Source organism: Phocoena phocoena, chromosome X (assembly GCF_963924675.1).
Source record: "Phocoena phocoena chromosome X, mPhoPho1.1, whole genome shotgun sequence".
In the NCBI taxonomy this organism is placed as follows: Eukaryota; Metazoa; Chordata; class Mammalia; order Artiodactyla; family Phocoenidae; genus Phocoena; species Phocoena phocoena.
This window is the reverse complement of record NC_089240.1, coordinates 42259674-42277829: the sequence shown is the minus strand read 5'-3', so window position 1 is coordinate 42277829 and position 18156 is coordinate 42259674. Positions and strand designations below refer to the sequence as shown.

The 18156-nt window shown below is 40.8% G+C and overlaps 2 protein-coding genes across 2 annotated transcripts in view; one reads left to right on the top strand and one right to left on the bottom strand.

The window, feature by feature from the left end:
- The window catches only part of ZNF182 (zinc finger protein 182), a 60599-nt gene that overhangs the window by 6543 nt on the left and 35900 nt on the right, over positions 1-18156 (top strand). The window contains 5 exon segments of the mRNA XM_065900162.1: positions 9038-9145; positions 10124-10216; positions 11324-11590; positions 11858-12072; positions 12153-12446. Of these exon segments, the coding sequence (XP_065756234.1) occupies positions 9038-9145; positions 10124-10216; positions 11324-11590; positions 11858-12072; positions 12153-12446 (977 nt within the window).
- On the bottom strand, positions 14429-17065 carry LOC136142499 (sperm acrosome-associated protein 5-like). Its single transcript, XM_065900699.1, has 4 exons — positions 16873-17065; positions 16055-16213; positions 14716-14794; positions 14429-14612 (listed from the first exon to the last, which is right to left on the bottom strand). The coding sequence occupies exons 1-4, from the start codon at positions 17048-17050 to the stop codon at positions 14513-14515; spliced, it is 516 nt and encodes a 171-aa protein (XP_065756771.1). The 5' UTR covers positions 17051-17065; the 3' UTR covers positions 14429-14512.

The window sequence follows — 18156 nt, the reverse complement described above, 5'->3', positions numbered from 1 at the left end:
TCTCTCCCAGCAGCCTCAGGAGCAGCGGATTAAATCTCCACAATCAACTTGATGTACACTGCATCTGTGGAATACCTGAATAGACAACAAATCATCCCAAATTGAGGAGGTGGATTTTGAGAGCAAGATTTATTATTTTTCCCTTCTCCTCTTTTTCTGAGTGTGTATGCTTCTGTGTGAGATTTTGTCTGTATAGCTTTGCTTTCACCATTTGTCCTAGGGTTCTATCCGTCCGCTTTTTTTTTGTTGTTGTTTTGTTTTACACTTAAAAATTTTTTTTCTTAATAATTATTTTAATAATTTTATTTTATCGTACTTTATTATATTTTATTTTATCCTCTTTCTTTCTTTCTTTCTACTTTTTCTCCCTTTTATTCTGAGCCATGTGGATGAAAGGCTCTTGGTACTGCAGCCAGGAGTCAGAGCTGTGCCTCTGAGGTGGGAGAGCCAACTTCAGGACACTAGTCCACAAGAGACCTCCTAGATCCATGTAATATCAAACGGCGAAAATCTCCCAGAGATCTCCAGCTGAACACCAACACCCAGCTTCACTCAATGACCAGCAAGCTACAGTGCTGGACACCCTATGCCAAACAACTAGCAAAACAGGAACACAGCCCCACCCATTAGCAGAGAGGCTGCCTAAAATCATAAGTCCACAGACACCCCAAAACACACCATCAGACGTGGACCTGCCCACCAGAAAGACAAGATCCCGCCTCATCCACCAGAACATAGGCACTAGTCCCCTCCGCCAGGAAGCATACACAACCCACTGAACCAACTTTAGCCACTGGGGACAGACACCAAAAACAAAGGGAACTATGAACCTGCAGCCTGCAAAAATGAGACCCCGAACACAGTAAGATAAGAAAAATGAGAAGACAGAAAAACACACAGTAGATGAAGGAGCAAGATAAAAACCCACCAGACCTAACAAATGAAGAGGAAATAGGCAGTCTACCTGAAAAAGAATTCAGAATAATGATAGTAAAGATGATCCAAAATCTTGGAAATATAGAGAAAGTGCAAGGAACGTTTAACAAGGATGTAGAAGAACTAAAGATGAAACAAGCAATGATGAACAACACAATAAATGAAATTAAAAGTACTCTAGAAGGGATCAATAGCAGAATAACTGAGGCAGAAGAACGGAGAAGTGACCTGGAAGATAAAACAGTGGAAATAATTACTGCAGAGCAGAATAAAGAAAAAAGAATGAAAAGAACTGAGGACAGTCGCAGAGACCTCTGGGACAACATAAAACACACTAACAATCGAATTATAGGGGTTCCAGAAGAAGAAGAGAAAAAGAAAGGGACTGAGAAAATATTTGAAGAGATTATAGTTGAAAACTTCCCTAATATGGGAAAGGAAATAGTTAATCAAGTCCAGGAAGCACAGAGAGTCCCATACAGGATAAATCCAAGGAGAAACACACCAAGGCACATATTAATCAAACTGTCAAAAATTAAATACAAAGAAAACATATTAAAAGAAGCAAGGGAAAAACAACAAATAACACACAAGGGAATCCCCATAAGGTTAACAGCTGATCTTTCAGCAGAAACTCTGCAAGCCAGAAGGGACTGGCAGGACATATTTCAAGTGATGAAGGAGAAAAACCTGCAACCAAGATTACTCTAACCAGCAAGGATCTCATTCAGATTTGATGGAGAAATCAAAACCTTTACAGACAAGCAAATGCTGAGAGAGTTCAGCACCACCAAACCAGCTTTACAACAAATGCTAAAGGAACTTCTCTAGGCAAGAAACACAAGAGAAGGAAAAGACGTACAATAACAAACCCAAAACAATTAAGAAAATGGGAATAGGAACACACATCTCGATAATTACCTTAAATGTAAATGGATTAAATGCTCCCACCAAAAGACACAGACTGGCTGAATGGATACAAAAACAAGACCTATATATATGCTGTCTACAAGAGATCCACTTCAGACCTAGAGACACATACAGACTGAAAGTGAGGGGACGGATAAAGATATTCCATGCAAATGGAAACGAAAAGGAAGCTGGAGTAGCAATTCTCACATCCGACAAAATAGACTTTAAAATAAAGACTTTTAGAAGAGACAAAGAAGGACACTGCATAATGATCAAGGGATCGATACAAGAATAAGATATAACAATTGTAAATATTTATGCACCCAACATAGGAGCACCACAATACATAAGGCAAACACTAACAGCCATAAAAGGGGACATCGACAGTAACACATTCATAGTAGGGGACTTTAACACCCCACTTTCACCAATGGACAGATCATCCAAAATCAAAATAAATAAGGAAACACAAGCTTTAAATGATATACTAAACAAGATGGACTTAATTGATATTTATAGGACATTCCATCCAAAAACAACAGAATGCACATTTTTCTCAAGTGCTCATGGAACATTCTCCAGGATAGATCATATCTTGGGTCACAAATCAAGCCTTAGTAAACTTAAGAAAATTGAAATTGTATCAAGTATCTTTTCCGACCACGTTATGAGACTAGATATCAATTACAGGAAAAGATCTGTAAAAAATACAAACACATGGAGGCTAAACAATACACTACTTCATAACGGAGTGATCACGGAAGAAATCAAAGAGGAAATAAAAAAATACCTAGAAACAAATCCCAATGGAGACACGACGACCCAAAACCTATGGGATGCAGCAAAAGCAGTTCTAAGAGGGAAGTTTATACCAATAGAATCCTACCTTAAGAAACAGGAAACATCTCGAATAAACAACCTAACCTTGCACCTAAAGCAATTAGAGAAAGAAGAACAAAAAACTGCAAAGTTAGCAGAAGGAAAGAAATCATAAAAATCAGATCGGAAATAAATGAAAAAGAAATGAAGGAAATGATAGCAAAGATCAGTAAAACTAAAAGGTTGTTCTTTGAGAAAATAAACAAAATTGATAAACCGTTAGCCAGACTCATCAAGAAGAAAAGGGAGAAGACTCAAATCAATAGAATTAGTAATGAAAAAGGAGAAGTAACAACTGACACTGCAGAAATAAAAAAAATCATGAGAGATTACTACAAGCAACTCTATGCCAATAAAATGGACAACCTGGACGAAATGGACAAATTCTTAGAAATGCACAACATGCGAAGACTGAATCAGGAAGAAATAGAAAATATGAACAGACCAATCACAAGCACTGAAATTGAAACTGTGATTAAAATTCTTCCAACAAACAAAAGCCCAGGACCAGATGGCTTCACAGGCCAATTCTATCAAACATTTAGAGAAGAGATAAGACCTATCCCTCTCAAGCTCTTCCAAAATATAGCAGAGGGAGGAACACTCCCAAACTCATTCTACGAGGCCACCATCACCCTGATACCAAAACCAGACAAGGATGTCACAAAGAAAGAAAACTACAGGCCAATATCACTGATGAACCTAGATGCAAAAATCCTCAACAAAATACTAGCAAACAGAATCCAACAGCACATTAAGAGGATCATACACCATGATCAAGTGGGGTTTATTCCTGGAATGCAAGGGTTCTTCAATATATGCAAATCAATTAATGTGATACACCATATTAACAAATTGAAGGAGAAAAACCATATGATCATCTCAACAGATGCAGAGAAAGCTTTCAACAAAATTCAACACCCATTTATAATAAAAACCCTCCAGAAAGTAGGCATAGAGGGAACTTTCCTCAGCATAATAAAGGCCATATATGACAAACCCACAGCCAACATAGTCCTCAATGGTGGAAAACTGAAAGCATTTCCACTAAGATCAGGAACAAGCCAAGGTTGCCCACTCTCACCACTCTTATTCAACATAGTTTTGGAAGTTTTAGCCACGGCAATCAGAGAAGAAAAGGAAATAAAAGGAATCCAAATCGGAAAAGAAGAAGTAAAGCTGTCACTGTTTGCAGATGACATGATACTATGCATAGAGAATCCTAAAGATGCTACCAGAAAACGACTAGTCAATGAATTTGAATGAATTTCAGCTCATCAATGAATTTGGTAAAGTAGCAGGATACAAAATTAATGCACAGAAATCTCTGGTATTCCTATACACTAATGATGAAAAATCTGAAAGTGAAATCAAGAAAAGACTCCCATTTATCACTGCAACAAAAAGAAGAAAATATCTATGAATTAACCTACCTAAGGAGACAAAAGACCTATATGCAGAAAATTATAAGACACTGATGAACGAAATTAGAGATGATACAAATAGATGGAGAGATACACCATGTTCTTGGATGGGAAGAATCAACATTGTGAAAATGACTCTACTACCCAAAGCAATCTACAGATTCAATGCAATCCCTGTCAAACTATCACTGGCATTTTTCACAGAACTAGAACAAAAAATTTCACAATTTGTATGGAAACATAAAAGACCCCGAACAGCCAAAGGAGTCTTGAGAACGAAAAATGGAGCTGGAGTAATGAGGTTCCCTGACTTCAGACTATACTACAAAGCTACAGTAATTAAGACAGTAACAGAAATATAGATCAATGGAACAGGATAGAAAGCCCAGAGATAAACACAGGCACATATGGTCACCTTATCTTTGATAAAGGAGGGAGGAATGTACAGTGGAGAAAGGACAGCCTCTTCAATACGTGGTGTTGGGAAAACTTGACAGGTATATGTAAAAGTATGAGATTAGATCACTCCCTAACACCATACACAAAAATAAGCTCAAAATGGATTAAAGACCTAAATGTAAGGCCAGAAACTATCAAACTCTTAGAGGAAAACATACGCAGAACACTCTATAACATAAATCACAGCAAGATCCTTTTTGACCCACCTCCTAGAGAAATGGAAATAAAAACAAAAGGGACCTAATGAAACTTCAAAGCTTTTGCACAGCAAAGGAAACCATAAAAAAGGCCAAAAGACAACCCTCAGAATGGGAGAAAATATTTGCTAATGAAGCAACTGACAAAGGACTAATCTCCAAAATTTACAAGCAGCTCATGCAGCTCAATAACAAAAAACAAACAACCCAACCCAAAAATGGGCAGAAGACCTAAATAGACATTTCTCCACAGAAGATATACGGACTGCCAACAATCACATGAAAGAATGCTCAACATCATTAATCATTAGAGAAATGCAAATCAAAACTACAATGAGATATCATCTCACACCAGTCAGAATGGCCATCATGAAAAAGTCTAGAAACAGTAAATGCTGGAGGCGGTGTGGAGAAAAGGGAACACTCTTGCACTGCTGGTGGGAATGTGAACTGGTACAGCCACTATGGAGAACAGTATGGAGGTTCCTTAAAATACTACAAATAGAACTACCATATGACCCAGCAATTCCACTACTGGGCATATACCCTGAGAAAACCATAATTCAGAAAGAGTCATGTACCAAAATGTTCGTTGCAGCTCTATTTACAATAGCCAGGACATGGAAACAACCTAAGTGTCCATTATCGGATGAATGGATAAAGAAGTTGTGGCACATATATGCAATGGAATATTACTCAGCCATAAAAAGAAACGAATCTGAGCTATTTGTAATGAGGTGGATAGACCTAGAGTCTGTCATATAGAGTGAAGTAAGTCAGAAAGAGAAATACAAATACCGTATGCTAACACATAGAAAAAACAATGAAAAAACAATGTCATGAAGACCCTAGGGGTAAGACAGGAATAAAGTCCTACTAGAGAATGGACTTGAGGATATGGGGAGGGGGAAGGGTAAGCTGCGACAAAGCGAGAGAGTGACATGGACATATATACACTGACAAACGTGAGGTAGATAGCTAGTGGGAAGCAGCCGCATAGCACAAGGAGATCAGCTCGGTGCTTTGTGACGACCTGGAGGGGTGGGATAGGGAGGGTGGGCGGGAGGGAGACACAAGAGGTAAGAGATATGTGAACATATGTGTATGTATAACTGATTCACTTTGTTATAAAGCAGAAACTAACACACCATTGTAAAGCAATTATACTCCAATAAAGATGTAAAAAATTAATTAATTAAAAAATAGAAAACTTAAAAAAAAAGATTCACCTCAGGGCTTTTTAAATATGTGGATCCCCTTGGACAGCTATTTATATGTTTACAGGTTATTAACTATTTGGTTGAAAGATGAGAAGAGGCCAGGGTGGGCCAAAGAGCCATTGCCGCCATGAACTAGAGATCAATTAAACCCAGAAACAGAGCTTTCTGGTGGAGAATCCAGCCCCTTTTTTTCTGCCCCATATCTGGGAAGGAACTGTTAGGGAGCCAAGAAAAAGAGACAGCCTAGCAAGGAAGCACGTGGTTTTTGTGTACTTCTGAGAAAGCTGCCTTGGGTTCACACGTGGCAGGGGTGGAGGGGCAGGGGAGGGGCTCCCACAGACCTCAGTGGGAGGCCTGGCCCTTAGACTGTACTTGGTGGCTGGGGCTTTGTTTTCACAGGACTGTGATGGGAGGAACTGTGACTTACAGATCTCTGTCAAGGCCCGGCTCTGCTGCTGCAGCTTCGGGACAAGGGCTCTTGTTTTGCTTCCAGTACACTCCCTAAGACAAGGCTTAAGCCAGAGAAGGGTCCCAAGGAAGCCCTGCCCTGGGAGCTCTTTAACCTACTGCAATTTACAGGTCTGATTTTTGGAGAAATCTGTACCTCCATTAACTAGATGGACCCAAAGACCATTGAAAACAAAAATGAGATATAGACCCATTTCACCTCCTCTCATTTCCTCAATGCCAGCTCTGCTCAACAAGGTCCAGGCCTGAGTCACTCCACCTCTTATGCCCCCTGGAAAGCAGGCTGGTTTGAGGTTTAACTGTTTAAATGTTGCTTTTTGTTTCATTTAATGAAAATTTTAATTTTTCTGGCAATTACTGATCTGGTGTCAGTCCTTCATTCTACAGGCAATGATTTATGGCCAGAATACATAATGTGCATTGACCCAGGGTTTTTAATACCGCTTTACCGCATTTAATTCCCTACTAGTCTGAGAATCAGAGCTGACAGGATTCACTTTCCGACAACTATAGCATCTTTTCAGTGGCACACAACCCCTTCTGAGTTTAACTTGTACCTGGACTATTTGGTACTAGCTCCAAATCCAAGGTACCTATTTGGCCAACAGAAGAGAAGGACTCTTTTTATGCTGATCAAATGGCACCACTTTCACATTCCAGGAGTGGCCTCTAAAAGCAGTTGAATCTGTTGACCAATTACTGCCTAGGAGAACAGCTAAATAGTAATTATGTCAAACCAAACTCTTGTCAGTTGCACTGTCATATGTAAATAGATAACACTAAACAATTTTAGCCAAAAGATTTCCCCATTCAGTTACACAGCGCTTCATCTGGAGGACGAATTATCTTAGAATCAAATCAGGGTGTAGTCCTTTTCAAAATTAAACATAACTCAGGAGCTAAGGTTCCTCGAGGGCAGAAATAAATGAGGTTTGGGGTAAATTTTTCCCTCAAAATACCCAGGTCAAAGTCTGTCCTTCTTGATTTTTTTAATGGGACAGAATTTGGGGAATTCAACAAAATATTTCTTTAAATTCTGAAACAGATGAAGAGCTCAGAAATGAGGAACTCCTCTACGTTGTCCATAGATATTACTGAGTTTATTTTCCATGATTTTACTCAAGAGCATTTGCTGTGTAGGCATCCTTTTGACAAATTTCGTTAAGAGCTTAAAATTCTCCTCCCTCAAAAAAAAAAGTGCCTTTCTTTTGTGATAAACCTTGATCCTTGAGAACTTTGTAAATTGTCCTATTTCCTACCTTATCTGGGCAGCTAGAGAGTATAGTGCCTGCTTGGTGAGAGGAAGCCTGGGTGGCTAGGAGAAGGGGTGAGACAGAGGCTTTTTATTGTATGTATGTTTTAACTTTCAAATTTTGAAACTTCTCCATGTATCATCTATCTAAAAAAATTAATGAACTTTAAATAAGATGGCATGATGATGGCAAAAAAAAAACTACAATGAGATATCATCTCACACCAGTCAGAATGGCCATCATCAAAAAATCTAGAAACAATAAATGCTGGAGAGGGTGTGGAGAAAAGGGAACACTCTTGCACTGCTTGTGGGAATGTGAACTGATAGAGCCACTATGGAGAACAGTATGGAGGTTCCTTAAAATACTACAAATAGAACTACCATATGACCCAGCAATCCCACTACTGGGCATATACCCTGAGAAAACCATAATTCAGAAGGAGTCATCTACCAAAATGTTCGTTGCAGCTCTATTTACAATAGCCAGGACATGGAAGCAACCTAAGTGTCCATTATCAGATGAATGGATAAAGAAGATGTGGCACATATATACAATGGAATATTACTCAGCCATAAAAAGAAACGAAATTGAGTTAATTGTAGGGAGGTGGATGGACCTAGAGTCTGTCATACAGAGTGAAGTAAGTCAGAAAGAGAAATACAAATACCGTATGCTAACACATATATATGGAATCTAAGAAAAAACAATGTCATGAAGAACCTAGGGGTAAGACAGGAATAAAGACACAGACCTACTAGGGAATGGACTTGAAGATATGGGGAGGGGGAAGGGTAAGCTGTGACAAAGTGAGAGAGTGGCATGGACATATATACACTACCAAACGTAAAATAGATAGCTAGTGGGAAGCAGCCGCATAGCACAGGGAGATCAGCTGGGTGCTTTGTGACCACCTAGAGGGGTGGGAGGGAGGGAGACGCAAGAGGGAAGAGATATGGGAACATATGTATATGTATAACTGATTCACTTTGTTATAAAGCAGAAACTAACACACTATTGTAAAGCAATTATACTCCAATAAAGATGTAAAAAAAAAAGAAACATATAGCCCAACTTCAATGCTTGAAGCTATTTAGGATCCTGCCATGAACAAATAAGTTAAAAAATTATAAGACAATAGGAAAAATTTGAACTCTGGAAAAAAGAAGAAAGACCTCATGCAGCATAAATAAATAAATAAATACATAAGTTAAATAATATATTGTTTTAATTTTTATCAAACTGATTGAATAGAAGTATGTAATTACAGGGATTGGTGTCATTCGAAGATGTGTCTGTGGACTTCACCCAGGAGGAGTGGAATCATCTGGACCCTACTCAAAGAACCCTGTACAAAGATGTGATGCTGGAGAACTATAGCCATTTGGTCTCTGTGGGTGAGTACAGATTCCCTGAGTAATTCATAGTGTACCCAATAGAACAACTTTCCATCTCTGAAGTGTAGTAATACTTTGACCTCAAGTTCCAGGAACTAAAGATTCTTATTTTTATTTATTGATGCATAGTTGATTTACAACGTTGTGTTAGTTTCTGGTGTACAGCAAAGTGATTAAGTTATATATACATATATATATATATTCTTTTTCATCTTCTTTTCCATCGTGTTTATTTTTTTTTCCATTTTTTTGGCTGTGCCACGCGGCATATGGGATCTTAGTTCCCTGACCAGGGATTGAACCTGCGTCCCCTGCAGTGGAAGCGTGGAGTCTTAAACATTGGACCACCAGGGAAGTCCCTCCATTATGGTTTATTACAGTATATTGAATATAGTTCCCTGTGCTATACAGTAGGTCCTTGTTGTTTATCTGTTTTACATATAGTAATTTGTATCTGCTAATCCCAAACTCCTAATTTATCCCTCCCCCACTCCCTTTCCCCTTTAGTAACCATAAGATTCTTTAAAAAAATTTTTTATAAAAGTATAGTTGATTTACAATATTGTATTTGTTTCAGGTGTATAGCAAGGTGATTCAGTTATATATATACATATATTTTTTGAGATTCTTTTCTATTATAGGTTATTATAAGATATTGAATATAGTTCCTGTGTTATACAGTAAATCCTTGTTGCTTATCTATTTTATGTATCGTAGTTTGTATCTATTAATCCCATACACCTAATTTATCCCTCCTCCCCCTCTCTTTCCCCTTTGGTAACCATAAGTTTGTTTTCTATGTCTGTGAGTCTATTTCTGAGGAACTAAAGATTCTTAATTGCTCTTAGACTGAACAAGGTGTTTGTATTTTCACCTCTCATGTGAAACTTATGCTTATTAAAATGTACCTTACTAATTACTTTGAGGCCCTGAAGCCCACACAGATGTACCCAAGTCTTGTATCATTTCCCATTACAGGGTATCCTGTTACTGAAGTAGATATGATTACCTCTTTGGAGAAGCGAGGACTTTGGATCATAGAGAGAGAAATCTCAAGTTCGAGTTGTACAGGTAAATAAGAAATGAATAGGTGGGAGATGATGAGGGTAAGACTCCAGTGTGTCAGTGAGTGCCAGACATCTCTTAAAGCTCAGAAATATCTTCCTAAAGCATATGAACTTTTTTTTTCTAACTCCAAATTGTTAGTTTTGTGAGTTACTGTCTCATGATAATCTTGGAATGAGATGGAGAGGAACTTGACTATAATTGGCCTTGTCCTTCTGCTTCTTCCCTTGGTCACCTCAGTTATTTTCAGCCTTCCTGAAAGGCTCTTTCCATCCTATTTTGAGTCCCCTCCCTCCAAATCCTAGACCTGATACCATTTCAAAAATCCTTTTTTCCTACTCAGTGGCTACCTAAACCTATTTTCACTTTCTCTCCTCAATTTTAAGGTACTTTTCTTAAACAATCAAAGTCACTTATATTTATTGTTACTCTCCTGTTCCAATATCTATTAGAGCAATTTGAGCTTTTTTCCCCTTAAGCTCAGCATATAGGAGAGACATGTGCTTCGAATTTCTTTCTGACTGGTATCTAGTAAAAAGAAAATAAAAGTCAACCCTACAAAGGTCTGCTTCTGACAAAAGGTGTATTCACACGGTATGGTTTATTATTCTTCTTTCTAGAAGTCTGGCAAGTTGACCAGCTGGAGAGGTACCAGAAAAACCAAAACAGACACCTGAGACAAGCTATGTCCATTAATGAGAAAAATTTGACTAAGGATAGAGGTCACGAATATAATGGATTTGTAAACCCACTTCCTCAGAGCACAAGGGTGGTTTCTTCATTACACACTCCCTATATATATGACTCAGAAAAGTTTTCAAGATAATTAGGGTTTACTCGGTCATAATAGAGGCTTTGCAGCTCAGAATGTTATGAATGTAATGGATGTGGAAAATTATTAATTCATGGCAGGCTTGAGAAAAATAATGGAATGAAATCCCATGACCATAATGTGGGTGGAAAAGGTCATAAGCATAACCCATTCTTTGTTCAGCATAATATAACTCAAGCTGGAGAGAAAATCTGTTAATTTCCTGAGTGTAGAAAAACTTTCAGCAAGAATTCACTCCTTATTGCTAATCAGATCACTCATGTAGGAGAAAAACCCTACAGATGTACAGAATACAGAAAAGCCTTCAACAAGAAGGCACACTTCAGTGTATATCAGAAGTACAACGCACAAAAGAGAGAAACTCTTCGAATGTAATGAATGTGGCAAATCCTTCAGAGAGAAATCAGCACTGCATATACATCAGAGAACGCACACAGGTGATAAACCATATACATGCAACGAATGTGGCAAAGCCTTCCAAGAAAAGACAAAGCTCATTATATATCAGAGAACTCACACAGAAGAGAAATCCTGTGAATGTAATGAATGTGCGAGAACCTTCAATCAAAAGGTACATATCAGGGCTTCCCTGGTGGCGCAGTGGTTGAGAGTCTGTCTGCCGATGCAGGGGACACGGGTTCGTGCCCCGGTCCGGGAAGATCCCACATGCCACGGAGCGGCTGGGCCCGTGAGCCATGGCGGCTGAGCCTGCCTGTCCAGAGCCTGTGCTCCGCAACAGGAGAGGCCGCAACAGTGAGAGGCCCGCGTACTGCAAAAAAACCAAAAAAAAACCAAAAAAAAAAAAAAAAAAACAGGTACATATCAGAGAACACACACAGGAGAGAAACCCTATGAATGTAATGAATGTGGCAAATCCTTCAGAGAGAAATCAAAATCGCGTAGACATCAAAGAACTCATACAGGAGAGAAACCTTATGTGTGTTTAGACTGTGGAGGAGCCTTCACCCTTAAGCTGAATCTCAGTGCTCATCAAAGAATTCATACAGTAGAAAAAAACTATGGATGTACTGTACTGTATGTGGGAAAGTCTTCTCCCTGAAGTACTATCTTATGTTACATTGGAGAGCTCATACAGGAGAAAAATTTGAGAAATCTCATGAATGCAATGAATGTGATAAAGTTTTCTTCCAGTAGTCATATCTCATTATTCATTTGAGAGTTCACACAGGGGAGAAACCCTATGAGTGTAATGTATGTGAGAAAGCTTTCTCCCTGAAATCATATCTCGTTATACATCAAAGAACTCACACACGAGAGAAACCCTATAAATGTGATAAGTGTAGTAGAGCCTTCAGAGAGAAGTCAAAACTCACTCTACATCGAAGAACCCACATAGGCGAGAAACCCTATGGCTTTCCTGAATATAAGAAAAACCTTCCAGAAGTTAAAGTTCATCATGGATTAAAGAACTCAGAGAAAAGAGAAACTTTGCAAAAGAACTGAAAATGGAAAATCCTTCATAAAAAAGTGAAAGGAAAAGAAAAAGATGAGGTGAAAGGATCATGCCTTAGCTAAGGTGGTCAGGGAAGGTCTTTCTAAAAATAAGGAGCCAGCCATACTGGGGGTACGAACATTCCAGGCATAAGGAATAGCAAGAGCCAAGATCCTGGTGCAAAATACTTGGCCTCTGTAGTTGTTATCATGGGTATATAGTAAATGACTATTTTACATCAGAGAGGTTGTTCAAGACTGCAGTCCTTTGAAGCCTTGAATATATGAGAGCCAAACCTCATGGTAAATCTGGGCACAGGTATCAAGAGAAACCCAATTTAATTGATTTTGATAAACATAGTCCCATGGCAATGATATTAAGGGAAATATTCCAGATTTAATATCAAACTCTCATAGAAAAAAACCTAATACAGTCTATTATGAAGAACAGCTGCTTTCACATCTTCCATAATGGGGAATAAGTGCTATCTACCGAAAAAAGAGTTTATCAAATGATATAAAATTAGAGATTTAAAGATAACCACTAAAGGAATAACAATGATAAATATACTATAAATGTTGTAAATTATTAGAAAGGATGCATAATCGGAAAAATGTAAAGGAAACACTAGGGCATCAAATCCAGTTTTCAGAAGTAGCAACAGTTGATAATGCCAATATTCTTGCCCCAACCTATTCTACGTTCAAGATTTTGGCTTCTTCTTTGTGTGGACCTTCCCCCTGTCTGAGCTAGATCATGCAGTCTTCCCAGAAATACTATGAGCTACCTGATAGGCTTTAAGGAGATCTGCTTTTTACTTAAATTCACCAGAGTTTATTTATGCTGCTTTTGATAAATAACTATCTCATTCAGAAATTGGTATCCAGAGTGATGGTACCTTTAACGGACCCCAGGGAAATGCGAGATTTGGTTATCTAGGCTGGTTGGGGCTGAAGGCAGGGGAAATCCACGTGGCATTAAGGAAGGGGGCTCTGGCATCCCTTGGCATGCAGTGGCAGATAACTGCTTTAATGATCATCTGTGCTTATCTGGATGAAGTCAACACTGAAAACAAGGCTTTGGGTAGTTGAATATCCACCCCAACCAAAGAGTACAAAGGACGTGAGGGACTGCTTCCTCACGAGGGTGGCTGCTTCCAATGGGGCTGGTCAGCACAAAGAGAAAGAACGGCAAGTTCAAATTCCTAAATTCTCTGCTCAAGACATAGACCGAAACCCGGGGATTCTGTAAAGATAATTATTACCTTGTGCATCCATTGAATTCCTGGCCTAAATTTCCAGTTTGTCATTTGAAACTTTGGTTACAGATCATGAAAGAAGGAGTTGGGGGCTGAGAGTTAGAATGGTAATAATGTGGGAGGATGTGGGAGAATGTGAATACTTTAAAATCCTAATTCCCACTGAGCTTCCTCTGTCAGCTGAAACCAATTCCATTTTCCCCTGAAGAGACTGTATCTACCTTAATTAAAGACCCTGTAGTTACTTCAACTGAGAGTGATACTTTTTAAGGGAAGCCAATTTTCATACCTCCCCACCCCACCCTTCTATTTCCAGACCTAGAATTGTCCTGTGTACTAAACACTTTATGTGCTTTACAAACATTAATTCATTTAATTCTCTCAACAACCCATGAGATAGTTACTACCACTATCATTCTCATTTTGCAGATGAGGAAACTGAGGCACAAAGAAATTAAGTGCCTTACCCAAGGCAACTTGGGGACAGTAAGTGGTAGAGATTATTTCTGAACCCAGGAGAACCTATGCTCTTAATCACTACATTATCCTCCACCCCCACCCTGAGTGAGCTTGTGTCCCCTGATTACAGCTTTGAATATATGGAGGGAGTGATTGAATAGGGGTACCTTCAGGCATTGGAAAAATGAAGAGAGTCAGACATCAGGGATCTCTTGAATTGTTTATAGATATCATCCTTTATTAAATCCACAAAAGAAAGGACAGAAAGGAAAATGAAATCTCTATCTCTGGGAAGCTGAGTCATGAATTAATTTCTGTTGTGTAAGGTTTTGCATACATATGACACCCCTTGAGCCATTCAGATAAATCATGGCCAGAATAGTGCTGGCTCCAAGAATCCCTGGGAAATGAAGGGAGAGAGGGAGGATGAAGTGGACAGGCTGATGGGGTGGTAGTGCCACTATCCCCGCTGCCCAGAGTCCAAGACATCCCATGAGACTTACCAGGTATTCATACCATTTTGTGAGGACACTATCTGCTTGGCACACATGATGTCATCCAGAATATGGCGGTTGAACAGTTCTAGGAGGAAGAGAGGGATATAGTAATCTGGTGTATTGGGGACAGGGTGACAGTGTATGAAGGGACAAGGGGTTCTGGGTTTCTTGGGGCCTGAATAACTTCAACCACTATACTGCCTGATCTTAGATGACCTTGATTCACTTATTAGCTGGCTATGAATTACATCAACTGCCATGTTGACTGGTTCTGTACAACCTTAACTCATTGACTGATCCTGAGTGATCTTGACTGTCATGTTTGTTGGTTATGAATAACCTCAACCACCATATTGGCTGGTCCTGGACAACCTCAGACTCCATGTTGGCCAGTTCCAGATGACTTCAACTGTCATTTTGTGTGGTTATGAATGATCTCAACTGCAATGGCTGTTGGCTGGCTGGAAAGCCACTCCACTGCAAGGTTGGTCAGTCCTGGGGACTCTTCAAACACTATGTTGTCAGGTCCTGGATAACATCAACACCCATTTTTACTAGTTACAAGTGACCTCAGTCTCTATGTTGGCTAGTCCTGTTCAACTTCAGCTACCATGGTGCCTGGTCCTAGATGACATCAACTGCTATGGTGGCTAGACGAGGATGACCTTAACTGCCATTCTGACTAGTTAATGATCTCAACCACTATGTTGACTAGTCCTGGATAACCTCAGCCTTCAAGCCGGCAAGTCCTGGGTGATCTCTTCTGTCACTGTGGCAGGACTTGGACAACTTCAACCTCCACTTGGGCTGGTCCCAAATAACCACAGTCTCCATTTTGGCCTATCTTGGACAACCTCAAACACCATTTTGGCCAACCCTGAACAACTTCTACTGCTATTCAATTTTGTCCTCAACAATACCACAGTCTCGTCTGGAAAATTCTCTCCTTTCTGCACAGAGGTACCTTGTTTCTGTTCCTACAGACAGATATCTGCTTCTTCCTTCAGGGCCTGGACAACCCCAACCCCAAATCAGGACAGTTTCCCCCTCCATTCCACTTGGAGCTAAGTGTATTGTTTCCTGAGTCCTAGAAAATGGACTTGGGAGCTCTGAGTCCTCCTTACCTAGACAACATCTCCTTACCTAGACCTCCTTACCTAGACAACATCTCAGTGCAGTCTGGGTAAGGATACAGGCTGGTGTCTGTAACAGCCCAGGCAAGTCTGCTCCTTTCCCTATCATTTTTCTGCTTGTTACTCAAGGCTATGGCTTAGACAGTCTTGCCCTCTGCGTGTTGGGGAGTGAGGCCAGGCAGGGCTTCAAGGTGTCCTCAATGCTGCCTCACCATGACACTCCACGTGACAGAGGTTCTGGGTAGGTGTAACACCACTGTCACACCACCAGGTGGAGTTCAGCTGGAAAATGCCATATGCACTGCTGCCATCAGGATTGCGGTCCACGAAGGAGGTGTCAAAGCCACTTTCATAGTGTGCCATGCACAGCACTGGGGCAGGGAGGGGGGAGGTAGCAGATGGGCATGGGTCTTGGGAATAGGGGAGAGGGTAGGATGAGGGAATGGGGCAGGGATGGGTTTTTTTGTTTGTTTGTTTGCTTTTTTGTTTTTTGGGTTTTTTTGCGGTACGCGGGCCTCTCACTGTTGTGGCCTCTCCCGTTGTGGAGCACAGGCTCCGGACGTGCAGGCTCAGCGGCCATGGCTCACGGGCCCAGCTGCTCTGTGGCATGTGGGAGCCTCCCGGACCAGGGCACAAACCCGCATCCCCTGCATCGGTAGGTGGACTCTCAACCACTGCGCCACCAGGGAAGCCCCCAGGGATGGTTTTCATCTTAGTTGTTGGGGGTGAATTCTTGGTTTGGGGTTGATGTTGGTGATTCTGGTGAGATACCAGTAATGGTGGTGGTGATGGTATCCATGGTGATAACAGCAGTGATGACATTGATGGTAAGGATGGTGGTGTTAGTAGAGATGAGGGTAAATGGTTGTGAAGGCAATGATGATGCAACTAGAGTTAGTTAAAGTACTCATCATAGTCAGCGGGTGACTGAGAGGATCATTCCCTAGCCTGGGAGGTAACAAATGGCAATGGGGGAGGGCTTGGGTCTGAGTGTGGTGGGCGGCTCGTGGCATGGGGTGACGAGTCTCACAGCCTCCAATGGTGTAGCCCTTGAAGCTGTTGAGGCCCGCCTCCTCCAGCTTCATTGCCAGGTCGCAGCGTTGGAAGATCTTGGCATCCACAGTGGCAGGCATCAGCATGGCCAGGGTCACCACCATAGTGTCCCAGGCCTGCATTATGACATGCACAAGCCCTCCTAACTGACCCATTGCTTCAGACTCACACTTCAGGGCTCAGAACTAAGGGTATGCTGGAATTTGGGGCTCTGTGAAGGTCTAAGTGACAGATTCTGGAACAGAGAAGCCAGAGGGTTGGGCATCTCACCATCTTCCCCTGTGCTAGCTCTGTTAAAGACAGAAACAGAGAAAAAGAAAGATACTAATGTATACACAGAGGTGGAAGGAGACAAGGACAGGGAGAAACCCAGAGATATCAGAAAGGGATGCAGGGAGAGAGGGGCTTGGGACACAAAAAGGACAGACAGGTCCCAGGTACTAGACCTCACACTCAGCCCACATTCCCCTACATTCCTTAACACTGTCCCACTCTACTCCCGTTAATCATGCTCTACCACTTGGTTACCTCCATTTCCACTCATTCTGCCCCTCATCACCTCCATTTCCCCCACTCTGCTGAGTAGTCAGCTCTGGTCACTACACCATGCCTACTGCCACCTCGGATTCCTCATGCTTTATAAAATATGACCACTGTGCTCTCCCCTTTGTTCCACATTACCTCTATTTACTCATTCTCAGCACCTCCTTCACCTCTCTTCACTTAGTGTGCTCGTTCCACCCTCATTTACTGGAATCTGCCCCATGTTACACCCAGTTAATCAGACTCTGTCCCACATTACATATCACATATACATGTTCACTCTACTGCTTTTTCACCCCCGTTCTCATTCTACGTTTTATTCCCTCGTCCACTTACACCGCCTCTTATCCACCTATACTCATTCACACTGGGCCTCGTGTTACTGCAGTTCCCTAACCCTCTACTTACTCTTACCCAAGCTCTCTCACATCCTATTCCTTCTTCACCTCCATTCACTCCCACTCAGACTCTCATTTCCTACTTTCACCTTCACTGCCTGACACTGCATCAAATGACTCCCATCCGCTCTCACGGGGCCCATCCTTCACCTTTGTTCATTGACTCTGGGCCTCATTCCCTCCCTCATTCACTCTATTTCTTCCCCCTTCTTCACTTCTATTCTCTCAAGTGCTTCTCCCATATTACCTGCATTTCCTGAAACTGTATTACTCCCAAACACTAGCCCAAGTTATCCACACATACTCACTCTACACTTGGT

What these genes read in the sequence shown, in the direction of transcription:
- LOC136142499 (XM_065900699.1), bottom strand. Translation starts at nt 17,050, where the DNA reads ATGGGTCAGTTAGGAGGGCTTGTGCATGTCATAATGCAGGCCTGGGAC. An exon ending in GGGCTACACCATTGGAGGCT is followed by an intron (nt 16,214 to 16,872) that starts GTGAGACTCGTC and finishes TCCCTGCCCCAG; the next exon opens with TGCTGTGCATGGCACACTAT. An exon ending in CTGTCACGTGGAGTGTCATG is followed by an intron (nt 14,795 to 16,054) that starts GTGAGGCAGCAT and finishes TCTTCCTCCTAG; the next exon opens with AACTGTTCAACCGCCATATT.